This window comes from Neocloeon triangulifer, unplaced genomic scaffold, assembly GCF_031216515.1.
Source record: "Neocloeon triangulifer isolate White Clay Creek 2 clone unplaced genomic scaffold, ASM3121651v1 ptg000002l, whole genome shotgun sequence".
Lineage (NCBI taxonomy): Eukaryota > Metazoa > Arthropoda > Insecta > Ephemeroptera > Baetidae > Neocloeon > Neocloeon triangulifer.
This window is the reverse complement of record NW_026775545.1, coordinates 304,891-325,518: the sequence shown is the minus strand read 5'-3', so window position 1 is coordinate 325,518 and position 20,628 is coordinate 304,891. Positions and strand designations below refer to the sequence as shown.

Sequence of the window (20,628 nt, the reverse complement as noted above, 5' to 3'; positions counted from 1 at the left end):
TATTTTCCATTCCCATTGTATTATTATATTTGTGTATTTTACATAATACAGCATAGGAAAAAATAAATAAAATCAAATAACTTGCAATCCTCAAACAATTTTTTATAATGAAATGGTATATAAAGTGGGTGGTGAGCCTTTTTTCATCACTGGTGTTCTCGCAGACATCTGCTAGTTGTTAACCATTTATTTTCTTATGTTTTTTATTCATGCAAATTTAAATTTTTTTTTATCGATCTCGAGAAGTGAAAACCATGAAAAAACGGTAAACACTTGATTTAATAAAATCTAGATTTATTTACTGTAGAAAAAAAATGAAATCCATCAATTTTTATCCATTTTCGAATTAATTCATTTTGAAATTGGAAGTTCACTCCAGTTCATATCAATCAGCATTCAGCTCATTTGCACGCCTCTTTGCCGCCGAGATTCAAATTCAGGCCGCTGCGGTGGCAGCGCCGGTGCTGCCGCCAAACGTCAACTAGTGGCAACGAAACACGAAGGGTGACAGCTCGCTGCGCCCGTCCCATTCGAACATCGTCCGAAGCGATTCGAGGCGGACAGAGACCGCGCCCCGAGTGCCGCCGCCGTCCGCAGGCCCCCGCGCAACGGCCTCCAAGCCGACCGCCCCCGGCAAACTTGCCACGACTGCAAATTCTCGCCTTAAAGGTGGTGGCGCGGCCATTTTGGAGGCGCCAGCTGTTTCGCGTGTCGCATTATTATTTTCGGGCAGCAAAATGATTTGACCGAAGGAAGAAGAAGTCGAGGAGGAACAATGACGGACGCCAAGGGCCACAGCAACGAGCCCGAGATGAAGGGCTGGCTCTTCAAGTGGACCAACTACTTGAAGGGCTACCAACGACGCTGGTTCGTTCTCCAGAACGGCACCTTGTCCTACTACAGGTCCGTCCGAATTTTCTCTAGAATCTCTCTTTGCATGTGTACGTGGACTTTGACGTGTTTGTTTTTACCGCACCCGAATTTTTCTTTTAATTTTGTCTCTCACTGCCTGCTGAAATTTTCAATTTATTTTTGTTCTGTTCTCACGAGGGAAGCTTGGGATTTTTGCGAAATTTTGACGCGGAAACTCTACTTTTTAACTGCTGTTCTTGTTTGTAAGTTTTCCTCTGGTTTTTTTTGTCTTTGTTTATTTTTCTTCATTTTTGATAGTTTCCGCTTGATCTAAATGCACTCTGCTTTGCGAGAATCGTTGAAAGCTTTTGAAAATCCGCTTTTGAAAATTAACACTAAATTATTAAAAAAAAATATATATTCTAATCTCCTTTAATTTGACGTCAAGAAGTTGATCGTCACCGATTACACGGTCTTTAAGTATTTACTCAAGGACGGTTCGTCTTCATTTAATTCTCTTTTTTTTATCCTCCTGTCATTATCACTTTAAAACATCTCGCGTTTCACTTGTTCAGCAAAGCGCACCGTTTTGTCCTCTCACTCGACGGCTCATTTTTCACTCCTCGGCCGCTTTTATTTATAATTTATTTCAGTTGACCCCTCGCGATCGATTCGCGTTTAATTGCGGCTTAATGAGAGCGCGGCTTGCTTTGACTTTCTCACGCACACACCACAGCTACCCCAGCTGCCAAAATCGAAAAATTATCCGGATATTACCCTCTCTGGAGAGGATAATATCCGGATAAAAGTCAGTTTTGGCAACTGGGGTAGCCCAGCGTGCATTAATTTCGGCTCCATGACCTGCGCAAACTCGGCTCCCGTTTGTCGCAGTCCCTCTTTTTTTTAGCTCGAACGTAATTTTTCCGACAATGGTCCGACGCCAAAACGAGAAATTGCATGTGGAGCAGTTCGGAGATGACGCAGTGGAGGAAAAAAAATCACGCGAACTGGCACTTTTTCTGCTCTAATTTGCATAATGGTCGTCTTTGTTGATCCGAAACGAGCTGGCAAGTCTGCAAAAATATTTATGAACGAAATCACTAGAGAAATAATCTCCACCAAATTTCCTTTCAAGCAGATCAATCATTCAGTAAATCAAGAGATTTTCTATCAAACTGTATCAAACTTAAAAGAAGAAAGAAATTTCTATTTTAATCCAAGAAAGGAACAGTCCTTTTACATTCTTAATTCAAAATTTTTATTTTATAATCAAAAAAATTTCTGCTCAATAATTTGAGTTATTTCTAACAGAATTAGGGAAATTCATATCAAATTGTTTTCTTAGTTTCTTCTTCCTAATATAACTAAGAATCTTGACCTTAATTTATTATTTATTAATCCAAATTATTACATCCCATTGTTTACATTAAGTTTTTGAAAACAATTTATTAGAAAATAAAGGAAATTTTGGTAAAAACCTCACCACCATTAGCAAGAATTTTGCTGAAACGTCCGAGATTAAAAAGAACCCGTCCGCCGCAGAAATTGAATCAAGCGTCTCTATTTTTCTACGTATATAAATTCAAAATCATATTAAAAATGATATTTGACAGGAAAAATTCTCTAGAAAACCGCCTATGGTAAAGTTTTTGATAAGAAACTTACAATAAGATAAAATAGAAATATATTCTTATATTTTTAACTTATTGTTTATAAGAAAAATAAATTTTTTTATAAGAGTTTTTATTATTTTCATTTATTTATTTATGCCTATGATGGTTCCCAGAATTAATCACCCGCAAAAAACCGTCACTGGTTGTTTTTTTCTGGTAATTTGCATCCGGGAAAATCCACATTTTTTTCAATTTTCTCGGGATTTCCTTCTTTTTTAGTAGGCACAATTGCTTGATTTCTCTTCAAGATCATGATAGTTATTAACTTTTTTTTGTGTGTGATATATTTGAAAATTTGGACATTTTAAATGCCTGCAAAAAATTGCAAGTTGTTGTACACACAAAAATTAATAAAAATAAATAAAAAATATTAACTTGCAATGCACCGCATTTTTCTACAAAATGTCGGGTTTTTCCAAAACGGGTTTTTAAGAGAATAAAAAAAAATGAGATGATGACCTAATGATTAGAATAAAATTCACCTCAAAGTCGCAATTAAATTTTTAAGGTTACATAATTCCTTTTACATATTGTGGGAATTTTGCTGAGTTTCATTTTTTACAAAACTCAGGATGTTGATTTTGAAAATAATGCAGACGGTTTAATAAATTTAAATTAGCAGAAAAAAAGAGAAATGGATTGAATGAAAACGGACTTTCAGTAACCAATATGGAATTATTTTCATTTTATGTATAAAAATTAAACTCATTTCATTCAGTCATAAATCTATGATGTTCTTTTTTTTTTATTTGAGACTCACTGCGGCGTTCAGAGTATTTTTGATCTTGGAAGTTCTAGCCAAATTTTTGCTAGTGGTGGTGCCGTTTTGTCCAACAATTCCTTTTTTCTCAAATAAATTGTTTTTCAATTAAATTAAAAATTTGGACAAGCAAACAACAATGAAAATTTATATCAACCAAAGATAAAAGTAAAAATTACACCCTCTTCGCATTTTTGTATTAAAAAGACTTAATTGTAATTCGCGTTGGTTTGCGAAAACATGCGCCGGTGAAAGTCTTGTTGTTTTATCGACTCGTTTTACGACGCCAATAAAAAAAAGCAGACGGCTGTTGCGAATTCGTGCGTCCAGTTCCGATGGCTTTGTTTGCCCCAAATATAAATACATTTTGATCCGTTCGTCCTGCAAACTGAATTCTGCTCTCACTGCTCGTGGTTTTTGTCGTAATCACGCTTTTCCGTGTTGTCATTTAAAATAAAATTCTAAATCGTTTTCCTAAAGCAAATCTTTCATGTTTCTTCCAGGTTAAAACGACTTAAAAAGTGAGAAATGAATTTATTCGACCTTCAATTTCGTATTTTTAGATTTTTAAAATTTTCAAACCCGTCCTAATAATTCAATTTAAAATTTAAATCGCAGTTTTTAATCCTTTTTTAAAATGAAAATTGTTTTTTTTTTTAATTAAATTTCAATTGTTGAAAATTCAAAGTTTGCTTGAAACAAATTATAGAACTAGACACTTTTTTCATCGCACACTTTCCTTTGCTGCGTAGCATGCTGCTTATGGATGTTCGGCCTATTTTGATTTCAAAGATCTTCAGATTATATGCTAGAGCATTATTTTTAGAGGAAAGCAAATTGAGCACTTAATTAATTAGCAAATGAGCGAGACGCTTCTTGGCCAGACGTAGACTCGACTCTGTAGTCCGGAGCTGAGCAATTATTATTAAATGAAATAAATAAAGAAGCAACCCGTTGTTGGTGTGCGTTGTGTTGTAATGAGACGGTGTGTGGTGTGATAGGGCGGAACCCTCCTCCTCATCAGGGCCGACTAACAGACTCTCAATGAGGAGGCGCCGCAGATTGAGTAGAGCCGCAACCGTAGACGTCGAGTGAGTACCTCTGTCTAAACAAACCAATCAAATATCTTTTTATGAATTCAAAGTACACGCAGTTTCACCACCTTAGACGAAATTCACTCTTCAAATTCATGAAGATCTTTAAAATTCATCAATTAAAAATAGTTTCGATTAGCCAAATGAAAAATACGCAACCCGCGCAACACAGAAAATTGAATTTTGTCCATAGTAGCTTTTTTAATTTTAAAAATCTTTTTATACTAGAGAGTTTTCCATTTCCTATTTCGAAATCCAAAATCGGTTCTGTATTTCCCGGGGTGGTTTGCTTTGAAGATTTGGATATGCAGCCCGCGTGACAAAATCTAAAAAGCCGCAAACCACGGGAAATGCTGAACCGATTTTGGATTTCAAAATAGGAAATGGAATTGCAAATCGACCTGAATGCAAAACTCGCGGCCATAAAAGAAATATTTAAATTAAAATAAACTATAGACAAAATTTAATTTTATGTGTTGCGCGGGTTGTGTATTATGTTTTCGTGGAATAATTTTTTTAATTTTAATCAATTTTAATTAAAAGAATTTGATGTGTTTTTATATTCAGAACTTATGACATAATATTCATTTTTGAAGATCGGTTAGAGAATTTGGAGTGACTTTCTCAATATTTTGCAATTTATAGTTGACACAGTATGCAAAAAATGCTGGCTTTTTATCAAATTTGTGCACCTTTTTTAACTCAGCAGGGTTTGCATGTCACACGCGGAAAAATGAGCAAATCTGAGCAACCAATTTTCAATTTCGAGATGAGTTGTGCTTTGCCAAAGTTGGTGGTTTTTGGCCTGATTTGCATTAACAGAGTGCTTTTTTTCTTTTTGCAATTCATAACATTGTTTCCGCATCAAAATATAACATCAACATTCTTATTAATTTCATTAATTTTCTGCAACGCCTTTCAAAAATGTGTACTGCAGGCAGTTTCATGCGCATTTTTTTTTTTAATTCGGATTCATTTTAATATGATTCTTTTAAATTTTAATGACATTTTTTTAATATTCGTATATGGATGTAAAATGAATCAAAAATTTATTAATTAATACTTTTTTTAAATATTAGATTTCAACGATTTTTATTTCATTTTCGTATTATTCGATTTAAAATTAATCAAAATTTTCACTAGAATTTTTCTTAACTAATATTTTTTCAACTTTTAAATTTCAAAGATTTTTCTATAAATATTCATAATGGATTTAATATTGATTGAAAAATTTATTCAAATTTTTAAATATAAATTTATACTAAAAAAATCTAGTATTATTATTATTTATAATAGTTTTTTATACATTAATGACATGAAGCTGCCTTCAAAATTGTGTAGTGAAGAAAAATTAAGAGAATTTGTGAAAATATTTTCACTGACTTGGCATGGGTGTCTGTTCTGATTGGTGCTCGACAGGAACCAGGCGGAAATGGTGCACACGTGTCGGGGCACGATCAGCCTGCACGGCGCCATCATCCACACGGAGGACTCGTGCACATTTGTCATCTCGAACGGCAGCACCCAGACGTTCCACATCAAAGCGGCCAACGAGGTCGAGCGACAGCGCTGGGTCACCACCCTCGAGCTGGCCAAAGCCAAGGCCATCAGGGCAATGGAGTCAGGTGAGTCCTGCAACCCTTTCAAACTGCCTTGCATCAAAGGTAAAAGAAAACATTGCGAGGTAGAGCCGCGAACGTTGCATCACTTGAGGTGCGGAATAATTGCGGTTCAAATTTTATTTTTTGTCAACCGGAAATTGCAGGAGGCACAAATTAGCTACTTAAACCCAAGGAAGGTTTGAAAATTTAATTTTAAATTTTAACTTTCTGGTAATAAAGGATTTATTTATATTTGATTGCCAATTATGTAATTATTAAAAAAAAATCCATCAACCAAACTTTAATCAAGACTATTTTAGTTTGTTCAATTCTTCGCAGATCAGGAATGTAATTTTCAGAATTTGCAATTTTAAAAAGTTAATTTTGCTGTCAATTATTTAATTATTATAAAAAATTCCATCAATCAAACTTAAATTGAGAACCTTTTAGTTATCACGAATTTCATTTTTAGAATTGTCAATTGTTAAAAATTTTGAATCTCTGATATTTCATAACAACGCACATGCGTCATTTAATGTCGAGGGCCAAACCGACTATTTTAGAGTTCTTGGCGGCCGGAATTTATCTAAATGAGTGCCGTTCTAGGCCACTTTTATCAGGGCAATGCAAGTTCGCAAACAAGCATGTAAACAATTCGCAGCGCCTCTTCCCCGCCGCCCAGCAGTAAAAATAAATTACTAGCGCTTCCATTAGTCAGTCGGTGCTAATTGTACCATCTAAGAAGTAGTTTCGCTCGGATTTTGCAGCAAAATGTAGCGAAAACAATGGTCAATTTCTGTTCCCTGCTGTCCACGGCCTTCTGCAGGTCTGGAGAGCAGGGCGACTCGACCAAATGGCTCGGTTGGTGTTCGTCTTGCTTCCGCGGTGAGTCTTCGTTTTGCTTGACACTGCTAATGATAAAAAAAAATTATTAAACTCAAGGCCAAGTTTGAATTTTTTTGCAAACACTTTTACTTTTCTCGTAGAAGTTTATTTAAAATTTAAATAGTCTCCACTCAAATTTTATTTTTCTCTCTCTATTTTTGTATTTTAAAATTGACGCTTTTGCTTGGCAAAGCAATCACTGTGTATAATTGTGCAATTACATTAATTATATCGCTTCAGGCGTCCTCAAAGTGGGCCTTTTGCAAGCTTGGCGAGACCATTGTTCAAGAAACTCAATATCAATTATTTTAGTCTTCCGTATTAATTGCATATTTAATGCAGATCAGAAAGGTCATTTATTATTATTGTTGTTTATTTGTCTAAATTGTTTTCATTCAATTATTGAGAAAAATTTATTTGAAAATTAAGGAATTTTTGGACAAAACGGCACCACCACTAGCAAGAATTTTTCTAAAACTTCCGAGATCAAAAAGACCCTATCCGCAGCAGTGAGCCTTGGGTTGACTTGGTTTTTTGTTCTTATCACTTAGTTAGTTTTATATAATATAATGTTAGTAAACCATTAATAATTCCTATTGTTGAACTGTTTTAAATCTATTATTTAATTTTAATTCCTATTTATATTATTCTTATTTATATTTAGTTATTTATTTACATTTTTTATTATTATTTATTATTGAAATAAAATATTTATTTATTTTTTATTTATTTTTATTCAAAATGCCTTAAAAACATTGACTTCAAGATTAAGCTGTGCCTTATTTCCAAAATAAAAATAGTTTCAATAAATATTTGTAGCGAAAATTCTGCCGACCCTTAAGTTTTGTCCACGAATCAATCAATTCTAATTCCCATTGATGCATTGTTGCAGAGGAGGAAGAGGAGTTTGAGAGCAACAATGCAGTGTCGGAAAAGGAAGAGTTGCAGACGGTGTTGAAAACGCTGACGAGTCGTCTCGAGGACATGCAGACGTGCAGCGACCTGATGGCCAAACACGGCGCCGCCCTGCAGCGCGCCCTTTCCGAACTGGAGACCTCGGAGGGCTCTGAGGCTGCCGCCGCGGCCGGCTCCAAGCTCAAGGCCATCGGGGAAAAGGCCACCCTGTTCCGAATCGCGTCCAACGCCATGATCAACACTTGCTCTGAGTACCTGGACACGGCGCAGGCACAGGGCAAGCGTTGGCAGCGGCTGCTGCAGCACGAACGGGAGCAGCGGCAGCAGCTGGAGGAAATGGTCGAGACACTTGCCAGACAACACTCGAGCCTCGAACAAGCGGCCAAAGAGGCCAACTCAAATCGGCCTCCAGCCACAAACACCGCTGGATCGCAAAATCAAACGGCCAACGCAGTCAGCAATCAAACGCCTGGCAGAAGTAAGAGTAATTTAATTTTTTTTTATCATTATTCAAGGTTAATAAAGAACAAAATTGTTTATTAATAGTTAATGATTTATATAAATATTGTAAATTTTTACAATTTTTTGATCACTTTAAGCAACAAATTTTATAAATATTTCATTATTTTTTTATAGTTAAAATCTGTTTTTTTTCTTCACAAATGAAAGTAGTTGAATTTCAAATTAATACCTATTCTAATTAAAATGTAATCCGTGGAATCCATTGATTTTTGTATCATTGACCTAAGACAAATCAATATTGATTTGCTCACGCAACACCAAAGATGGCCCTGGGCCTATCGATCTGCTAAACATATAATTATCAATCTTTGAAGAGTCACGTAATCGATCAAACACGTTTGACCCTTTTCCTCGTTCACTACACACCATTCTTGCGAAGATGCAACTACACTTCTTGAGTCAGAATTCAAAAATAAATTATGCCTCATTAGAAGCAGATTGCAAATTTATATTATTTTTTTCTTATGGTTGCAGATCCGAACCTGTCGCCATCAGACGAAGATGAGGAGAACGAATTTTATGACGCAATGGAGGACACGGTGCAGCCCAATTTCATACTGAAAATTCCACTAGGTCACCGGCGACCCTCTTCAGCTGGATCGCAGGTAAATTTTAATTTCAAATCAACTTTAATCTTTAAATTTTAAATTCAGACTAAAATTAAAAGGAAGATAATGCTTAAATTTCAGTCCCTTTTGTGACAATGAAATTTTAATTGATCCCGAATTGAACGTTCCCAATTATTACAGTTTTGGTTTCTCTTTGCGAGAAAGAATCCCTACAAATTCGACTGCGTGCCCGAAGTAAGCGCGCGATGAATCATTCACTTTATACTTACTGGTCACGTGATGTGATGGTGAACAGAGCAGGATGGCGTGGTCGCTGGCTCAGTCACTCGCGCTCGGTGCTCCGTCGTGTCTCCCATTATCGAGCACAGCGGTCGTTTTTTCGCAGATAAGGTGGACTCGCGAACACACCTCTCAGTTTTCGCTGATCGTCAGTTAGTCGGTTTATCGGAGACGCGTGGCACGTGTGTCCGTTGTTGCAACTCACAAACATTGTCAATCGCGCTTTCAGAACTCCGAGGGCCACGGCGTCGGCGGCGACAATCACGACGAAGGCTCCGGCTCGAGCTCTGAAGTGGACGAGGCTGCCGAGACCACGGTCTGTGTCATCACCAGTGACAAAAGCAACACCTCAGTATGTATCAAGATTTCATTACTTCCGCCATGTGCTTTGTCAAAAATTTTATTTGGTTTTTCCATCAAATTGTGCTCGTCGTTTCATGTTATTTGATTGACCACTGCTAATCTATTATTGATGTTCATTTTTGCATAAATTCTAAACATCATCAATTAAAAAATTAAAAAGTAAAATTTACTTCAAACCAGCTTCAAACTATCAAAAAATTGGCCAGAAACATTAAAAGGCAAATTTTTGTCGGTAGATTTTATATAATTATTTTTTTTTTAATTAATGGAAAATTCCATAATATTTCTGAAGAAGTTAGTCATTTTTATTTTATTTGGCCTAGTTCTATAAAAATCATTGATTGCCATTTGCAGGTTGTTTGCCTCAAATTCTTATCTAGTCCTAAATGTTTGTAAATTGCACTTTGTTTCAAGCGCAGTCGATAAACACATAAAAAGAAGTAATATCACTAGGTGCAGGTGTTGCAGCAAACGACCTTCTCAGTGGTCTGTACGCAAACTACTTTCTTGAGTTCATTCTCGCTAACAGCTGTGTGTCGTGATTTAAATCGCAATCGAAAAATAGCTGCAGCTCAGCTTCATTGGAATGACCTCCAACTAGGCCTATTCACTTAATCCCGATCGCAAACCTTGACGTTGCTTCTCATTTTTTTTGTGCTGAACAATTTTTTGCACGAAATCTCCAAAGTTTTGTCAGAAATATCTTTCCGTTGTTTACAAATATCTGTTAAAACGGGGCCGACTGCTGACGAAATTGGTTGTTTACGTTTTTTTATTCATATTTCAACAGGCGTCGGCCGGCGGTCAGGGTCATCAGAGTGGCCTGAAGGGAAGTGGCGACGAGGTTATCGACAGCGCGCCAAGCACGCCCACTTCTTTGGTGCAAAAGATGGGAAGCCACACGCCAAAACGGATTCGCCGCACCAGAGTGCCTGAAAAACCCAACTACCCGCTCAACCTGTGGTCCATCATGAAGAACTGCATCGGCAAGGAGCTGACCAAAATCCCAATGCCTGTAAGTGTAAAGTTGGCATCAAATTATAATTCTTCAACAAATCGATAATTTCTTGTGTTTGGTTTTTTTCCGTGTATTAATCTTATCAAAGTTGGTTAAATTTTGTTCATTAATATAAATTTTAGTGATAAATTATCAATTTTCCTCTAAAAACTCTTAGAAGTGTTAATTTATTTTCATCTAAATAATTTTTTTTCCAGGTGAACTTTTCCGAACCGCTGTCTATGCTGCAACGCCTAGCCGAAGATTACGAGTATGCAGACATTCTGCACAAGGCGGCCAAATGCAGCGACTCCTGTGAGCAGCTAGCCATGGTGGCTGCGTTCACCGTGTCCAGCTACGCCACCACCAGCTGCCGCACAGGCAAACCGTTCAATCCCTTGCTGGGCGAAACCTACGAATGCGACCGGACGGCCGACCTTGGCTGGCGCACAGTTTGCGAGCAGGTGTCGCACCATCCGCCCATGGTGGCTCAGTATGGGGAAGGCCTCGGCTGGCGCTGCTGGCAGGAATTCACCATGGCTTCCAAGTTCCGTGGCAAATACCTGCAGGTTGTGCCTCTCGGCACTGCCCATCTCGAGTTCCTCAGTTCTGGTATGTTTAAAATAAAATGGAATTTCAATGCCAAGAGTAATATTTTTTTCTCAGGCAACCACTATACATGGCGGAAAGTGACGACAACAGTGCACAATATAATTGTTGGTAAACTGTGGGTGGACCAGCACGGGGACATGGACATTGTGAATCACAAGACTGGCGACAAGTGTCACCTCAAGTATATTCCTTATAGTTATTTCACGAGAGACGTTCAGCGAAAGGTCTGTTTATTGAGTTGCATTAATTTGGAAATTTGCAACTTAAAAATTATTCTCAGGTGAAAGGCTGTGTTATGGACAAGAACGGCAGTGTCAAATGGGTCGTTCAAGGCACCTGGGACAACAAAATTGAGATTGCGGAGGTTATTAGTTCACAAGGCAACTCGGAAAACCCTGTCTTCAAGACAGGGCCGTACAAGGTGGCATGGAAACGAAGACCTCTTAAGTAAGTTTTCTTTGGTACCATTTAAAAGAAGAAAAAAAAACTGAATATTTTATTTACCTGGGAATTTTAGTTTATTTGATTACATGGAATGCATTAGCTGTGTAGCATAAGTTTTATTTATTATTCGTACGTTGGTTTTAATATAATTCTCTTTTACTTAGGCCTGATGCTGAAAAGTACTATAACTTTACGGAACTAGCATGCCAACTGAACGAACCTGAGGAAGGTGTTGCACCAACAGACAGTCGGCTGCGTCCAGATCAGCGACTTATGGAAGACGGTCAGTGGGACGAAGCAAACTCTGTCAAGTTGCGCTTAGAGGAGAAGCAACGAGGTGTTCGAAGGCAACGGGAGGCTGAGGCTGAGAAAGCCACTGCTGAAGGTATTTAGGCTCTTGAATCTTGCTTACTGATACTGATTGCTTTAATGTTATTTTTTTTCCTTTTGCAAAGAATCGGAACGTCCAAGTAAGCACTCTGCTTCTTAGTTTCAGCTGAATTAAAGTCCAGATTGTACTCAATATATTTTTCAGGTCGACCATACCCTCCATACGAACCGATTTGGTTCAAGCAGGAGACAGAAAAGGTGACTGGTGTGGTCGGATACATGTACCAGGGCAAGTACTGGGAGTGCAAGGAAAAGCAAGACTGGTCCAAGTGCCCCAACATCTACTAGCAGTCACCAAGATCAAACAGCTTTTTTTATGTTCAAGCCATAGAGAATATTTTTGTCTCGGACACTTTTTCTAGAATGCAAGCGGACAATTGTGTTATTTTGTTTACTTTTTGTTTTCTGTCGTCGACTCAAGAACAATCACCTGTAACCACATAATCAACCAGCCGAGTGTAGATTTAGATCCAATTATCAGCCAAGTATAATAATATTTATCTCCTTCAATAACTCTATATCGATCGTTTCCAGATACTTTCAGATTATATTATATGATCATTAAATTTGTTAAGTGAATGAAGAATTTTTAACTGTTAATCTCTCTCTGAATTTATGAGTGGGTGCTGTGTAAATAATTTCCAGTGTGATAACTGCAAAATTCCAAGCGTGTAACCAGTCGCTGTTCCTCGATTTTGTTTCTCATCAGCAGTACTTACCTAATCAGCCAGATGCTTCTTGTCTCATTAAGTTTGCTCGCTCGTTTATTGGCTTTATTGCTGCTAAAAGTGATTGTTTGTTAAGCAAAAATTAAGTATTAAGGATGAAGACTTGTCAAGTAAGTTATAAACGAAGCCTTTGTAGTGTGCAAATTGTTAACAAGAAGCAACCAACAAAACACCTATTTACAGAAACCGATTTCAGTTGATCAATGAATCAATTCTTGTACGCTGTTATTTTCATCAATCTAGTGGACACCAAAAAGTGAGTTGTACTGAAGCCATGAAATAAAAGTTATCTGTTGCTACTATTAATAATTTTCAACTCATCATTTCATGCTTGCCCTGATGAATACAAACACAAAATTGACAATAAGGCAATTTTATTTCTTACAATTACAAAGTTTTCATGGTATTTATAAGATATTTATGTACAACCCAAGTGCTCAGATCTGGGATAAGTTGAATTAAATAAGGAGGATGACACGAGTTGAAGTAAATTATAAATCATCCGGCTCTTTCTCTGCCATCTGAGCATCAAGCTTTTTCAGATAATCATGGAACATCGAACTGCTTCTGACAAGGACATTCAGGTTTGGATTTTCTACATTGTATTTTGAACGCAGCAGTTCATGCCGCTTGATGACCAATTTGCTGCTGTACGCAAGTACTCTTGGTGCGGCTACTATTTCTTGCCTAGTAATGCCAGCTTTTAACAGTGTCTCGATGCCAGAATTCAGCTTCACTGCACTCAATCTAAGCAGAACAGGATACTTCCGAGCCATTTCAACAGCATCTTCCTTTGAGCTTAGTTGGAAAACCTTCTGTACGAAGTCCAGTTTTGACATGGACTTACCCAATAGCTCCTCATTCCTCTTGTACTTTTCAAGACTCCTGCAAATATTATATTAAAATTTGAAAGAAAATTAAAATATCTTTTAAATTAAACCTTTTAAAAACTACGTGAGAAGACCTCGCAAGCCAAGGCTTAGCTTTGTCCATTCCAACAGACTTTATGATTTCCAATCTACTCCGTATTTGCGCCGGATTGTATCTAAGGATCCATGGATCTTTCATGACATCAATGGGATCTATTTGATATTCTAAAAATAGAATTTAATATTTAGTTATATACCTTCCGACACAATTTGAAATGCGTTAAACACAAACCATATAAAACTTCAAAGACTTTTTCCATCCTGGCCAGTGGAGTGTTTAGAAGATAATGATTTTTTGAAATAATGTCGCACGCTTCAAGCTCTGAGCACTGAAATTTATTCTCATTAATACAAAATATATTTGATATAGTGGCAGAAAACATACTTTAAGTTTCTGACTAAGGAAAGTGATCCTGTCTTGATTCTCTTTGTCCACGCCTTGAATTTCATCCAGCTTTTGAGACTTGGCAAACATCTTTTTCAGCATTTCTGCATCCAACCGCAACAGAGGCACCATGGATGATACTGTGCGCTGCGTCTTCACAAGCAGCACATCCATCCGAGACTTCAGCATCTCTAAAATTCAGATTGCCATATTACAAATTTTTAGGGTTTTATTATTAATTTAGCCTTACGTTTACTGTACTGAAGAAGCCAAGGGAAGTCGAGGACTGTCCTTGGTTCAAGGCCAAGATCTTTGGTCAGGTACTGGCATGTGTTTTTGAGGTGCTTGGTGTTGAGCTTCTTGATCTCAGGGAACTCCATGAGGATGGCGCAGCTTTCTTGCTTGGAGCACCCGAGGACATTGGATAGGTGTTCTGAGGCACCTTCATAATGTGCAGGTACCTCCAAATTGTTGCTCATATACACCGTTCGCAGAACAAGACCCTCCTGCAATGGTAACGCGCGGACCGCGCCCGCCACTCGTGGATTGGCAAGCAGCCTCGCCAGGAACATAATGTTGTATTATCTAGCAAATCCTGAAGGTGAAGGAAAACTGTTGACCCCCTTGGTTGACCCCTTTCTCAAAACTTTGTTTTGAAATAATTTTTTGTTTTCATCGAGTGAATGAGGTTGGTAGCATTAATGAGTCAGTTCTACCAACCAAGAAATTCATCAGTACTTTTTTGGGATGATACATAAATTAAACTGTATCGTTTTGCCGCATTTTGTCTGTTTCAAGAGAAAACTAACAATGATTAGAACAGAAAAAGAAGTTTTTCTTAGCTCTTCTCTAGCAAGCAGGATCAAAATAAAATACTGAATTTCTGCAAATCTGCTTAATATAAGAAAAAATTTCTAAAATTGTATAAATAATTTTTCCCTTGAAAATCAAGCAAAAATATATATAACTTTTAACTTGAACGCAAACTACAATTTCCATAGAACAAATTTATAGTTTTATAATTTATACAATATTAATTCTTAATAAAATTATAATTCGAAAACAATTATTTATGATGGAATAATTTTGATATTCCTAAAATTTTAAAAAGGGGGATAAGGCATGTTATTGTTGGAAACCGGATAAGGTGTGGATTGCAGTGGATAAGGAAGTCTCGCTGGTATTGGTGGAGGATTTGATTCCAAAGGCGATGCCAAAATTTCGGCCATTTTATCGGCCTTGACCCTTCGGAGATGCATCTGCTTGCGCTGAACCAAGAACTGGTCAATGAAAGGGTCCAATTCAATCTCCGATGACATGTACTGCTCTGCAAGCGCCTATGGATTTAAATAAGAGTTTTTTTTTTGTTCCCCTAAGAATAGTTTTTTTAATCATTCATACGTCAGACTCCTCTTCACTCTCAGCTGCAGCTGCTTTTAAGATGTCCAGAGCCGAGTCCAAAGACATGTTTCCTGACTTTTGAGCTGTATTTAAAGAATGGAATTTATGTAGTTGAAAATTTAAATAAATATGCTGCCAAATTTTTACCTAACTCTGCAGACTTGGCCTGCACGCTCTGACAAAGCTCCTGTGCACGTTCAGATAACTTCAAGAATCGTTCCTTGCCCTCTCGCAACTTTGGTTCGTAGGTCAGGTTAAAATCAGCAAGTGAGCGATTGCTGGCCAGTAAAAGCTCCTTCTCTGATTCATGTGATTTGTTCTAAAAAAATTGTTTATTAGTGTTAAGTTTTAAATTATTTTTATAAAATATTGTAATTTGGCCTGCGAAGAGTTTTTAGTGCAAAAAAACTATAGACAACTTCTCTCTGCCACAAACCTGTTTCAAGTCTTTAAGCAGATCCTCAAATTTGCCGTCGTTGTTTACGATATCCTTAAGTTCGTCAACATTCAGGTGAGCAAGAAGGCCCATCCCTGCACTCAAATCCGGTTCTGCAGATTGAAAGTTGCTGTACATTTTGCAAGTTGCTTATTGATTGTTTTCAATAACGTCAATTATGATGACTGGTGCTAGGATATTATGTATTTCCAAATCTTTGTAATTTATCTTTTATCTTTACGACATTTGACAGGAAAGTCGACGAAAATCAAAACAAAAACATTTAAACCGGTGTCAAGCAGTAAAAACCGGTTAAGATAAACTTACCGGTTAGAATAAGAATCAATATTGAATAATTTTAAGCTTTTCGATGCTTTCAATGAAGCAAAAAATTGAAGAAATATATTCAAAGGATATTTTTAAATCAAAAGTGATGGTTTTTCATTATAAAGAAAATGGAATTAGAAAAATTAGCAATACTGTAACTTGAACCAAATTAAATCGTCAAGAAAATACGCAGCAAAATTACTGGCCCTAGGGTGACCAACAAAATAAAATTTAACTGGTAGATAAAAGTTTCAATAAGTCTTGATTTGCATGTATGTTACTCCTAAAAATTATTTTAAACGCACAAGTAACAAAATCAGCACTTATAGCGACAGTTATATTTTTAGATAAATCAAAGACAGAAAAGTTTCAACTCTATAGATTTAAGTTGGCAAATAATAATCAGAGTTCAAAAACCCCCGTTAACGGTTCGAACCGAAACGGACCAATCAGCGCAAAGGAGGGAACTGGAGGTCGGTCGAAAAGTGTCATGGCGTCATTGCTGTGTTGTCTCTCAAGTGGACTTTGTTTTTGTCTGCAATTCCAGTGATTTCTAACGCATTTGGTGACTTAGAAAAGTTTCAAGAATGTCGCCTAGCATTGGCGTGAACCTCCGGGTAACTGGTCACAGCCACCAAGGCGGCCGAAAGTACATGGAAGACATTTTTTCCGTGGCCTACCAGTCAACGGCTGACGAGAAGGACCTCGAGTACGCCTTCTTTGGCATCTTCGACGGCCACGGTGGTCGTGAGGCGGCCCAGTATGCCAAGGACCACTTGATGGACTTGATTGTGAAACAAAAAAACTTTTGGTCGGACCGCGATGAAGACGTCCTGCGTGCCATCACTGACGGCTTTGTTGCCACCCACAACGCTATGTGGAGCGTAGTTGGTACGAATGTCACAATAATAACACAATTTAATTCCATGAACACACATGGCATTCATTAAATTTTAATTTAACTTTGCACTCAATTAATTTTTTAATTGCAGAAACGTGGCCCAAAACGTCAAGTGGGCTGCCAAGTACGTCTGGAACGACAGCCAGTGTTGCCTTCATCAGAAGGGGTCGCATCTATATAGGTCATGTTGGTGACTCGGGAATTGTTCTCGGCTGTTCTGATGATCGTAAGTGGAAATAAATTTAAAAATTTTAAATTAAATTAAGTATAGATAAAAAAAATATCTTGAAATTGTTTTTACTATAGCTATATATTGTTACATAACATTGTGCAATAGCAGAATATTTTATTTCAGTATTTGATTTTTAAAAGAAAAATAATATATCTGCTATCAAAACTTTGTAGGGGAAGAAGAGTGGAAGGCAATGCCTTTGACAAACGACCACAAGCCTGAGTGTGAAAAGGAGTCTAGAAGAATTCACGATGCTGGAGGCAAAGTTGTGAATAAAATGGGAGTACCTCGAGTGGTATGGAATCGGCCGAAGCCTGGGCACAAAGGTCCCATTCGCCGGTCAACACCCTTTGATGAGGTTCCTTTTCTGGCCGTTGCACGCGCCCTTGGTATTTTTACAAATTAAATCTAAAAATATTGCTAAACCTCATGTTTGTACGTAGGTGATCTCTGGAGTCACAACCAGGAGCAGGACTCATTTGTGGTTTCACCTGTGCCTGATGTGCATGTCCTGGCAGCTGATGCCAGCAAGCACCGTTGCCTGGTCCTTGGCACTGATGGTCTCTGGAATGTAATGACGCCTCAACAAGCAGTGCAGATTGTTCAGCAAACTGAACGTTTCAACGAGTCTTGCTACGAAGAGGTAATTTTCATTGAAATGACTCCATATTCCATATTCTTTACAAATATTTTCATCAGTCGCAGGAATCTTGGATAAATCCTTCTCACTGCTTGGTCGAGAGAGCCTTGCAGCAGTGGGCAAATTTGAGAATGAGGGCGGATAACACGAGCGTTGTTACTTTGATGCTCGATCCACCTGGCCCTCCTAGATTTCAGGTATTTTACCGTGGCAACATTTTGTTCTAAATTTAAGCAAAAATTCCATTGTAGGTGAGACAGCAAAAAAGCAGATTGTCAACAACGAGTCCAGCCCACAGGAGGGACAGAAACACTCAGATGGAAGACCCAGAGGAAAGTGCTGAGGACCTGGACGTCTTGCAAGACAGCCCTTTAGATTCCCCACCTCTAACTCCAGAGGCTGCTCCTCCAAATCAGGAGTCTGCAGTTCTCACAAACACAACGGTGCCCCTTCTGAATTCGAAGGAACCCCTTCCTAGCAAAACTGTCCGGGGTGCTGTCTTGCCTGAGGACGGCAAAGCCAAAAAGCGTCACCTCCATCCAGCTGATTCAGTTCCTGCTAAAAGGAGGCTAGGCCTTGTAAGTGCTCAAAATTATTTTCATGCTATTTGTTCTAAATTTCAAATATAATTTCAGGGTGAGAACAGAGGGCGGCCGGAAAAAGGTACAAAGTCGCTGCCACTAGTGCAGAGAGAGCTTCGCTCCAGCAGTGTGCCCTTGAGGAAGAGATTACGACCGTCGATAGCAGTCAAATGACAACTCTCGCTCGGAGCAAGAGCGTATGGTCTGTGATACATCACGTGCCTCATCGCCTGTGTTGTCTGTTTGTTGCAGACCACCATTTGTTGCTATTTACTACAACTCACTTGCATCTCTTTCTCTCTCCTCACTCAATATAGAAAGTAAAACTCAAGAGTACCTCCGACCGTATTAGATGTTATTTGTAAATTATTTATATCACTACGAACAGTTTTTTGGCACACAAACTATTTACTAATGTAAAATTTAAATGTATTGCTGCCCCAGCTACTGGGGTGCCAATTAAAATGTCTCAGCCGCTTCCTATGTTACAGTTTGCATGGGAGGTCGGCTTTTAATTTATTGTTTGAAGACGACATGACAATATAGTTCATAGGTTTATGAATATTTTTTGTTACCAATTCGTGGTAATGCGTCTGTTGTGCAAAGTGGGATGGGAGACATCCCAAATAACAAAAATGTCGTATTTTTATATTAAACTAATAAAGAAAATGCAAGATTTGAATCCGTATTTGTAAAAAGTTGCATTTTATTCAGTCATCCTCTTGGGATACTGGTAAACTCTGAAATAAAATAATTATTCAATTAATTATCCAGATAAATTATAATAAATACTAACATAAAATTCAATGAAGCAGATATGGCCATCATCATTTTTAATCATGAACTGCATACAAAGAAGCCCTCTATCATCTGTCCTAATTGAGACCTTTTGAGAAATGTTCAGAGCTTTTAAAGCTGGCTTGAAATGTGCAAACTTGTACCTGGAATCAATAGAACACTTGAAACTTTGGAAAAAATATGGACAATAATTACTTAGAGGAAGAATCAGACTCGCATTGGAAAAGCTCAATCATATCACTTTCCTTGTTAAATACAATCTGGAATTTAAAATTTTCATTTTCACACCAATATAAAATAAAATGCTGAATGTACCTCGCATTCACCCATATACCCGAGTGTTTTAATTTTCACCACAGGCTCGCTGGAGAGGAGAACCAGTTCAATGGAATCTGTGCTGGGATCAACAGAGTTCAAGATTTCTTTCAGAGGTTCAGAGCGCAGGATAATCTTGTTTATCACATTGTCTGAGGTAAACTCAAAGTTGGAAAGTTCGTCCACCTCCATTGTTCGGATTGAGCAGTCCGTCAACACATCTTCCTCCTCCAATCTAGAATAATTAAATATTTGGTAAGTGTCAATTTCCTTTATATGGGCTTCAGTTGATTCATACAGGAGCTGGACTGGATTTCCATGGCCCTTGTATCTGAGTTTCAATGCTGTTGAGGAGGAAGAACTTGTTGCGTCCCCGAAAATGTCGAGACACTCAAGCAGGACGCTCAAGTCAAGACTAAAGTTGACACTCTCCTCTTCTTTATCATATTGATACTCCTGAGAAGTGAGAAAGAAAATCTTATTATTATTATACTACTGGATTTTATAGCTTTTTTTGGTTTGAACCTGAAAGATCTCCGACTGGATAAATGCGTTGGCCTGACTGCATTTCCCGGACTCGACGGACACCCTCAATCCACTTTCTGTGGCAAAACAGGTTGCTTTCTAGAAATTAGAGAGTACAGTTGTTATTATCCAGTAGAGATTTTAATGATGGAAGTAAAAACCGGATGGAAATTTATAGCCTTCAGGAGATGGTAGATGTTTTTTACGTTGTCCATGCGAAAAACCAACTGGTACTCGGAGTCTTCAACATCTTCATCAATTGAGGGCATTGTCAGAGCTTATTTTAATGTCACTCTTAAGGATGATCAGATCAAGACAACACAAATAATCTCCTAATTAAAATTTTGTATTTTCTCCCGAGGTAGAGAGAGCAATTTAAATTTGAGCGCTCGTCCAATGTTTACAAATCGAAGGACGAAGGGGTCGAGCTTGTTGGGTCAAAAGAGGAGAAATCCGAGTGTCGGCCATCTGCAA

The 20,628-nt window shown here is 37.8% G+C and overlaps 5 protein-coding genes across 14 annotated transcripts; 2 read left to right on the top strand and 3 right to left on the bottom strand.

Moving 5' to 3' along the window:
* Window positions 1-490: 490 nt before the first annotated feature.
* On the top strand, window positions 491-12,822 carry LOC132203524 (oxysterol-binding protein 1-like). 7 transcript variants are annotated; one of them, XM_059631358.1, is made up of 14 exons: window positions 491-903; window positions 3,789-3,806; window positions 4,287-4,376; window positions 5,799-6,004; window positions 7,758-8,258; window positions 8,777-8,907; window positions 9,380-9,502; window positions 10,304-10,528; window positions 10,729-11,122; window positions 11,177-11,346; window positions 11,403-11,569; window positions 11,731-11,951; window positions 12,022-12,036; window positions 12,102-12,822. In XM_059631358.1, exons 1-14 carry the CDS (start codon window positions 776-778, stop codon window positions 12,242-12,244), a joined length of 2,532 nt encoding a protein of 843 aa, XP_059487341.1. In that variant the 5' UTR covers window positions 491-775; the 3' UTR covers window positions 12,245-12,822. The 7 variants fall into 7 exon arrangements, with proteins under 7 accessions (XP_059487341.1, XP_059487356.1, XP_059487348.1 ...); XM_059631373.1 differs by lacking the exon at window positions 3,789-3,806; XM_059631365.1 differs by lacking the exon at window positions 12,022-12,036.
* Window positions 12,823-13,047: 225 nt separating this feature from the next.
* Window positions 13,048-14,729, bottom strand: LOC132203560 (transcription termination factor, mitochondrial-like). Its single transcript, XM_059631422.1, has 5 exons — window positions 14,249-14,729; window positions 13,999-14,189; window positions 13,846-13,942; window positions 13,625-13,778; window positions 13,048-13,569 (listed from the first exon to the last, which is right to left on the bottom strand). The coding sequence occupies exons 1-5, from the start codon at window positions 14,568-14,570 to the stop codon at window positions 13,176-13,178; spliced, it is 1,158 nt and encodes a 385-aa protein (XP_059487405.1). The 5' UTR covers window positions 14,571-14,729; the 3' UTR covers window positions 13,048-13,175.
* A 261-nt stretch (window positions 14,730-14,990) lies between these two features.
* On the bottom strand, window positions 14,991-16,334 carry LOC132203569 (vacuolar protein sorting-associated protein 37B-like). Of its 4 annotated transcripts, none has more exons than XM_059631460.1 (5): window positions 16,316-16,334; window positions 15,836-15,948; window positions 15,547-15,718; window positions 15,400-15,482; window positions 14,991-15,335 (listed from the first exon to the last, which is right to left on the bottom strand). In XM_059631460.1, exons 2-5 carry the CDS (start codon window positions 15,926-15,928, stop codon window positions 15,102-15,104), a joined length of 582 nt encoding a protein of 193 aa, XP_059487443.1. In that variant the 5' UTR covers window positions 15,929-15,948; window positions 16,316-16,334; the 3' UTR covers window positions 14,991-15,101. The 4 variants fall into 4 exon arrangements, with proteins under 4 accessions (XP_059487443.1, XP_059487423.1, XP_059487433.1 ...); XM_059631440.1 differs by lacking the exon at window positions 16,316-16,334 and adding an exon at window positions 16,163-16,308; XM_059631450.1 differs by lacking the exon at window positions 16,316-16,334 and adding an exon at window positions 16,007-16,137.
* A 287-nt stretch (window positions 16,335-16,621) lies between these two features.
* Window positions 16,622-19,214, top strand: LOC132205170 (protein phosphatase 1D-like). Its single transcript, XM_059634084.1, has 7 exons — window positions 16,622-17,053; window positions 17,155-17,289; window positions 17,469-17,684; window positions 17,739-17,938; window positions 17,995-18,132; window positions 18,187-18,513; window positions 18,571-19,214. The coding sequence occupies exons 1-7, from the start codon at window positions 16,750-16,752 to the stop codon at window positions 18,688-18,690; spliced, it is 1,440 nt and encodes a 479-aa protein (XP_059490067.1). The 5' UTR covers window positions 16,622-16,749; the 3' UTR covers window positions 18,691-19,214.
* On the bottom strand, window positions 19,097-20,578 carry LOC132205171 (cell cycle checkpoint protein RAD1-like). The gene is made up of 7 exons (XM_059634085.1): window positions 20,316-20,578; window positions 20,155-20,253; window positions 19,928-20,085; window positions 19,630-19,864; window positions 19,510-19,574; window positions 19,313-19,457; window positions 19,097-19,256 (listed from the first exon to the last, which is right to left on the bottom strand). Exons 1-7 carry the CDS (start codon window positions 20,421-20,423, stop codon window positions 19,227-19,229), a joined length of 840 nt encoding a protein of 279 aa, XP_059490068.1. The 5' UTR covers window positions 20,424-20,578; the 3' UTR covers window positions 19,097-19,226.
* Window positions 20,579-20,628: the final 50 nt, after the last annotated feature.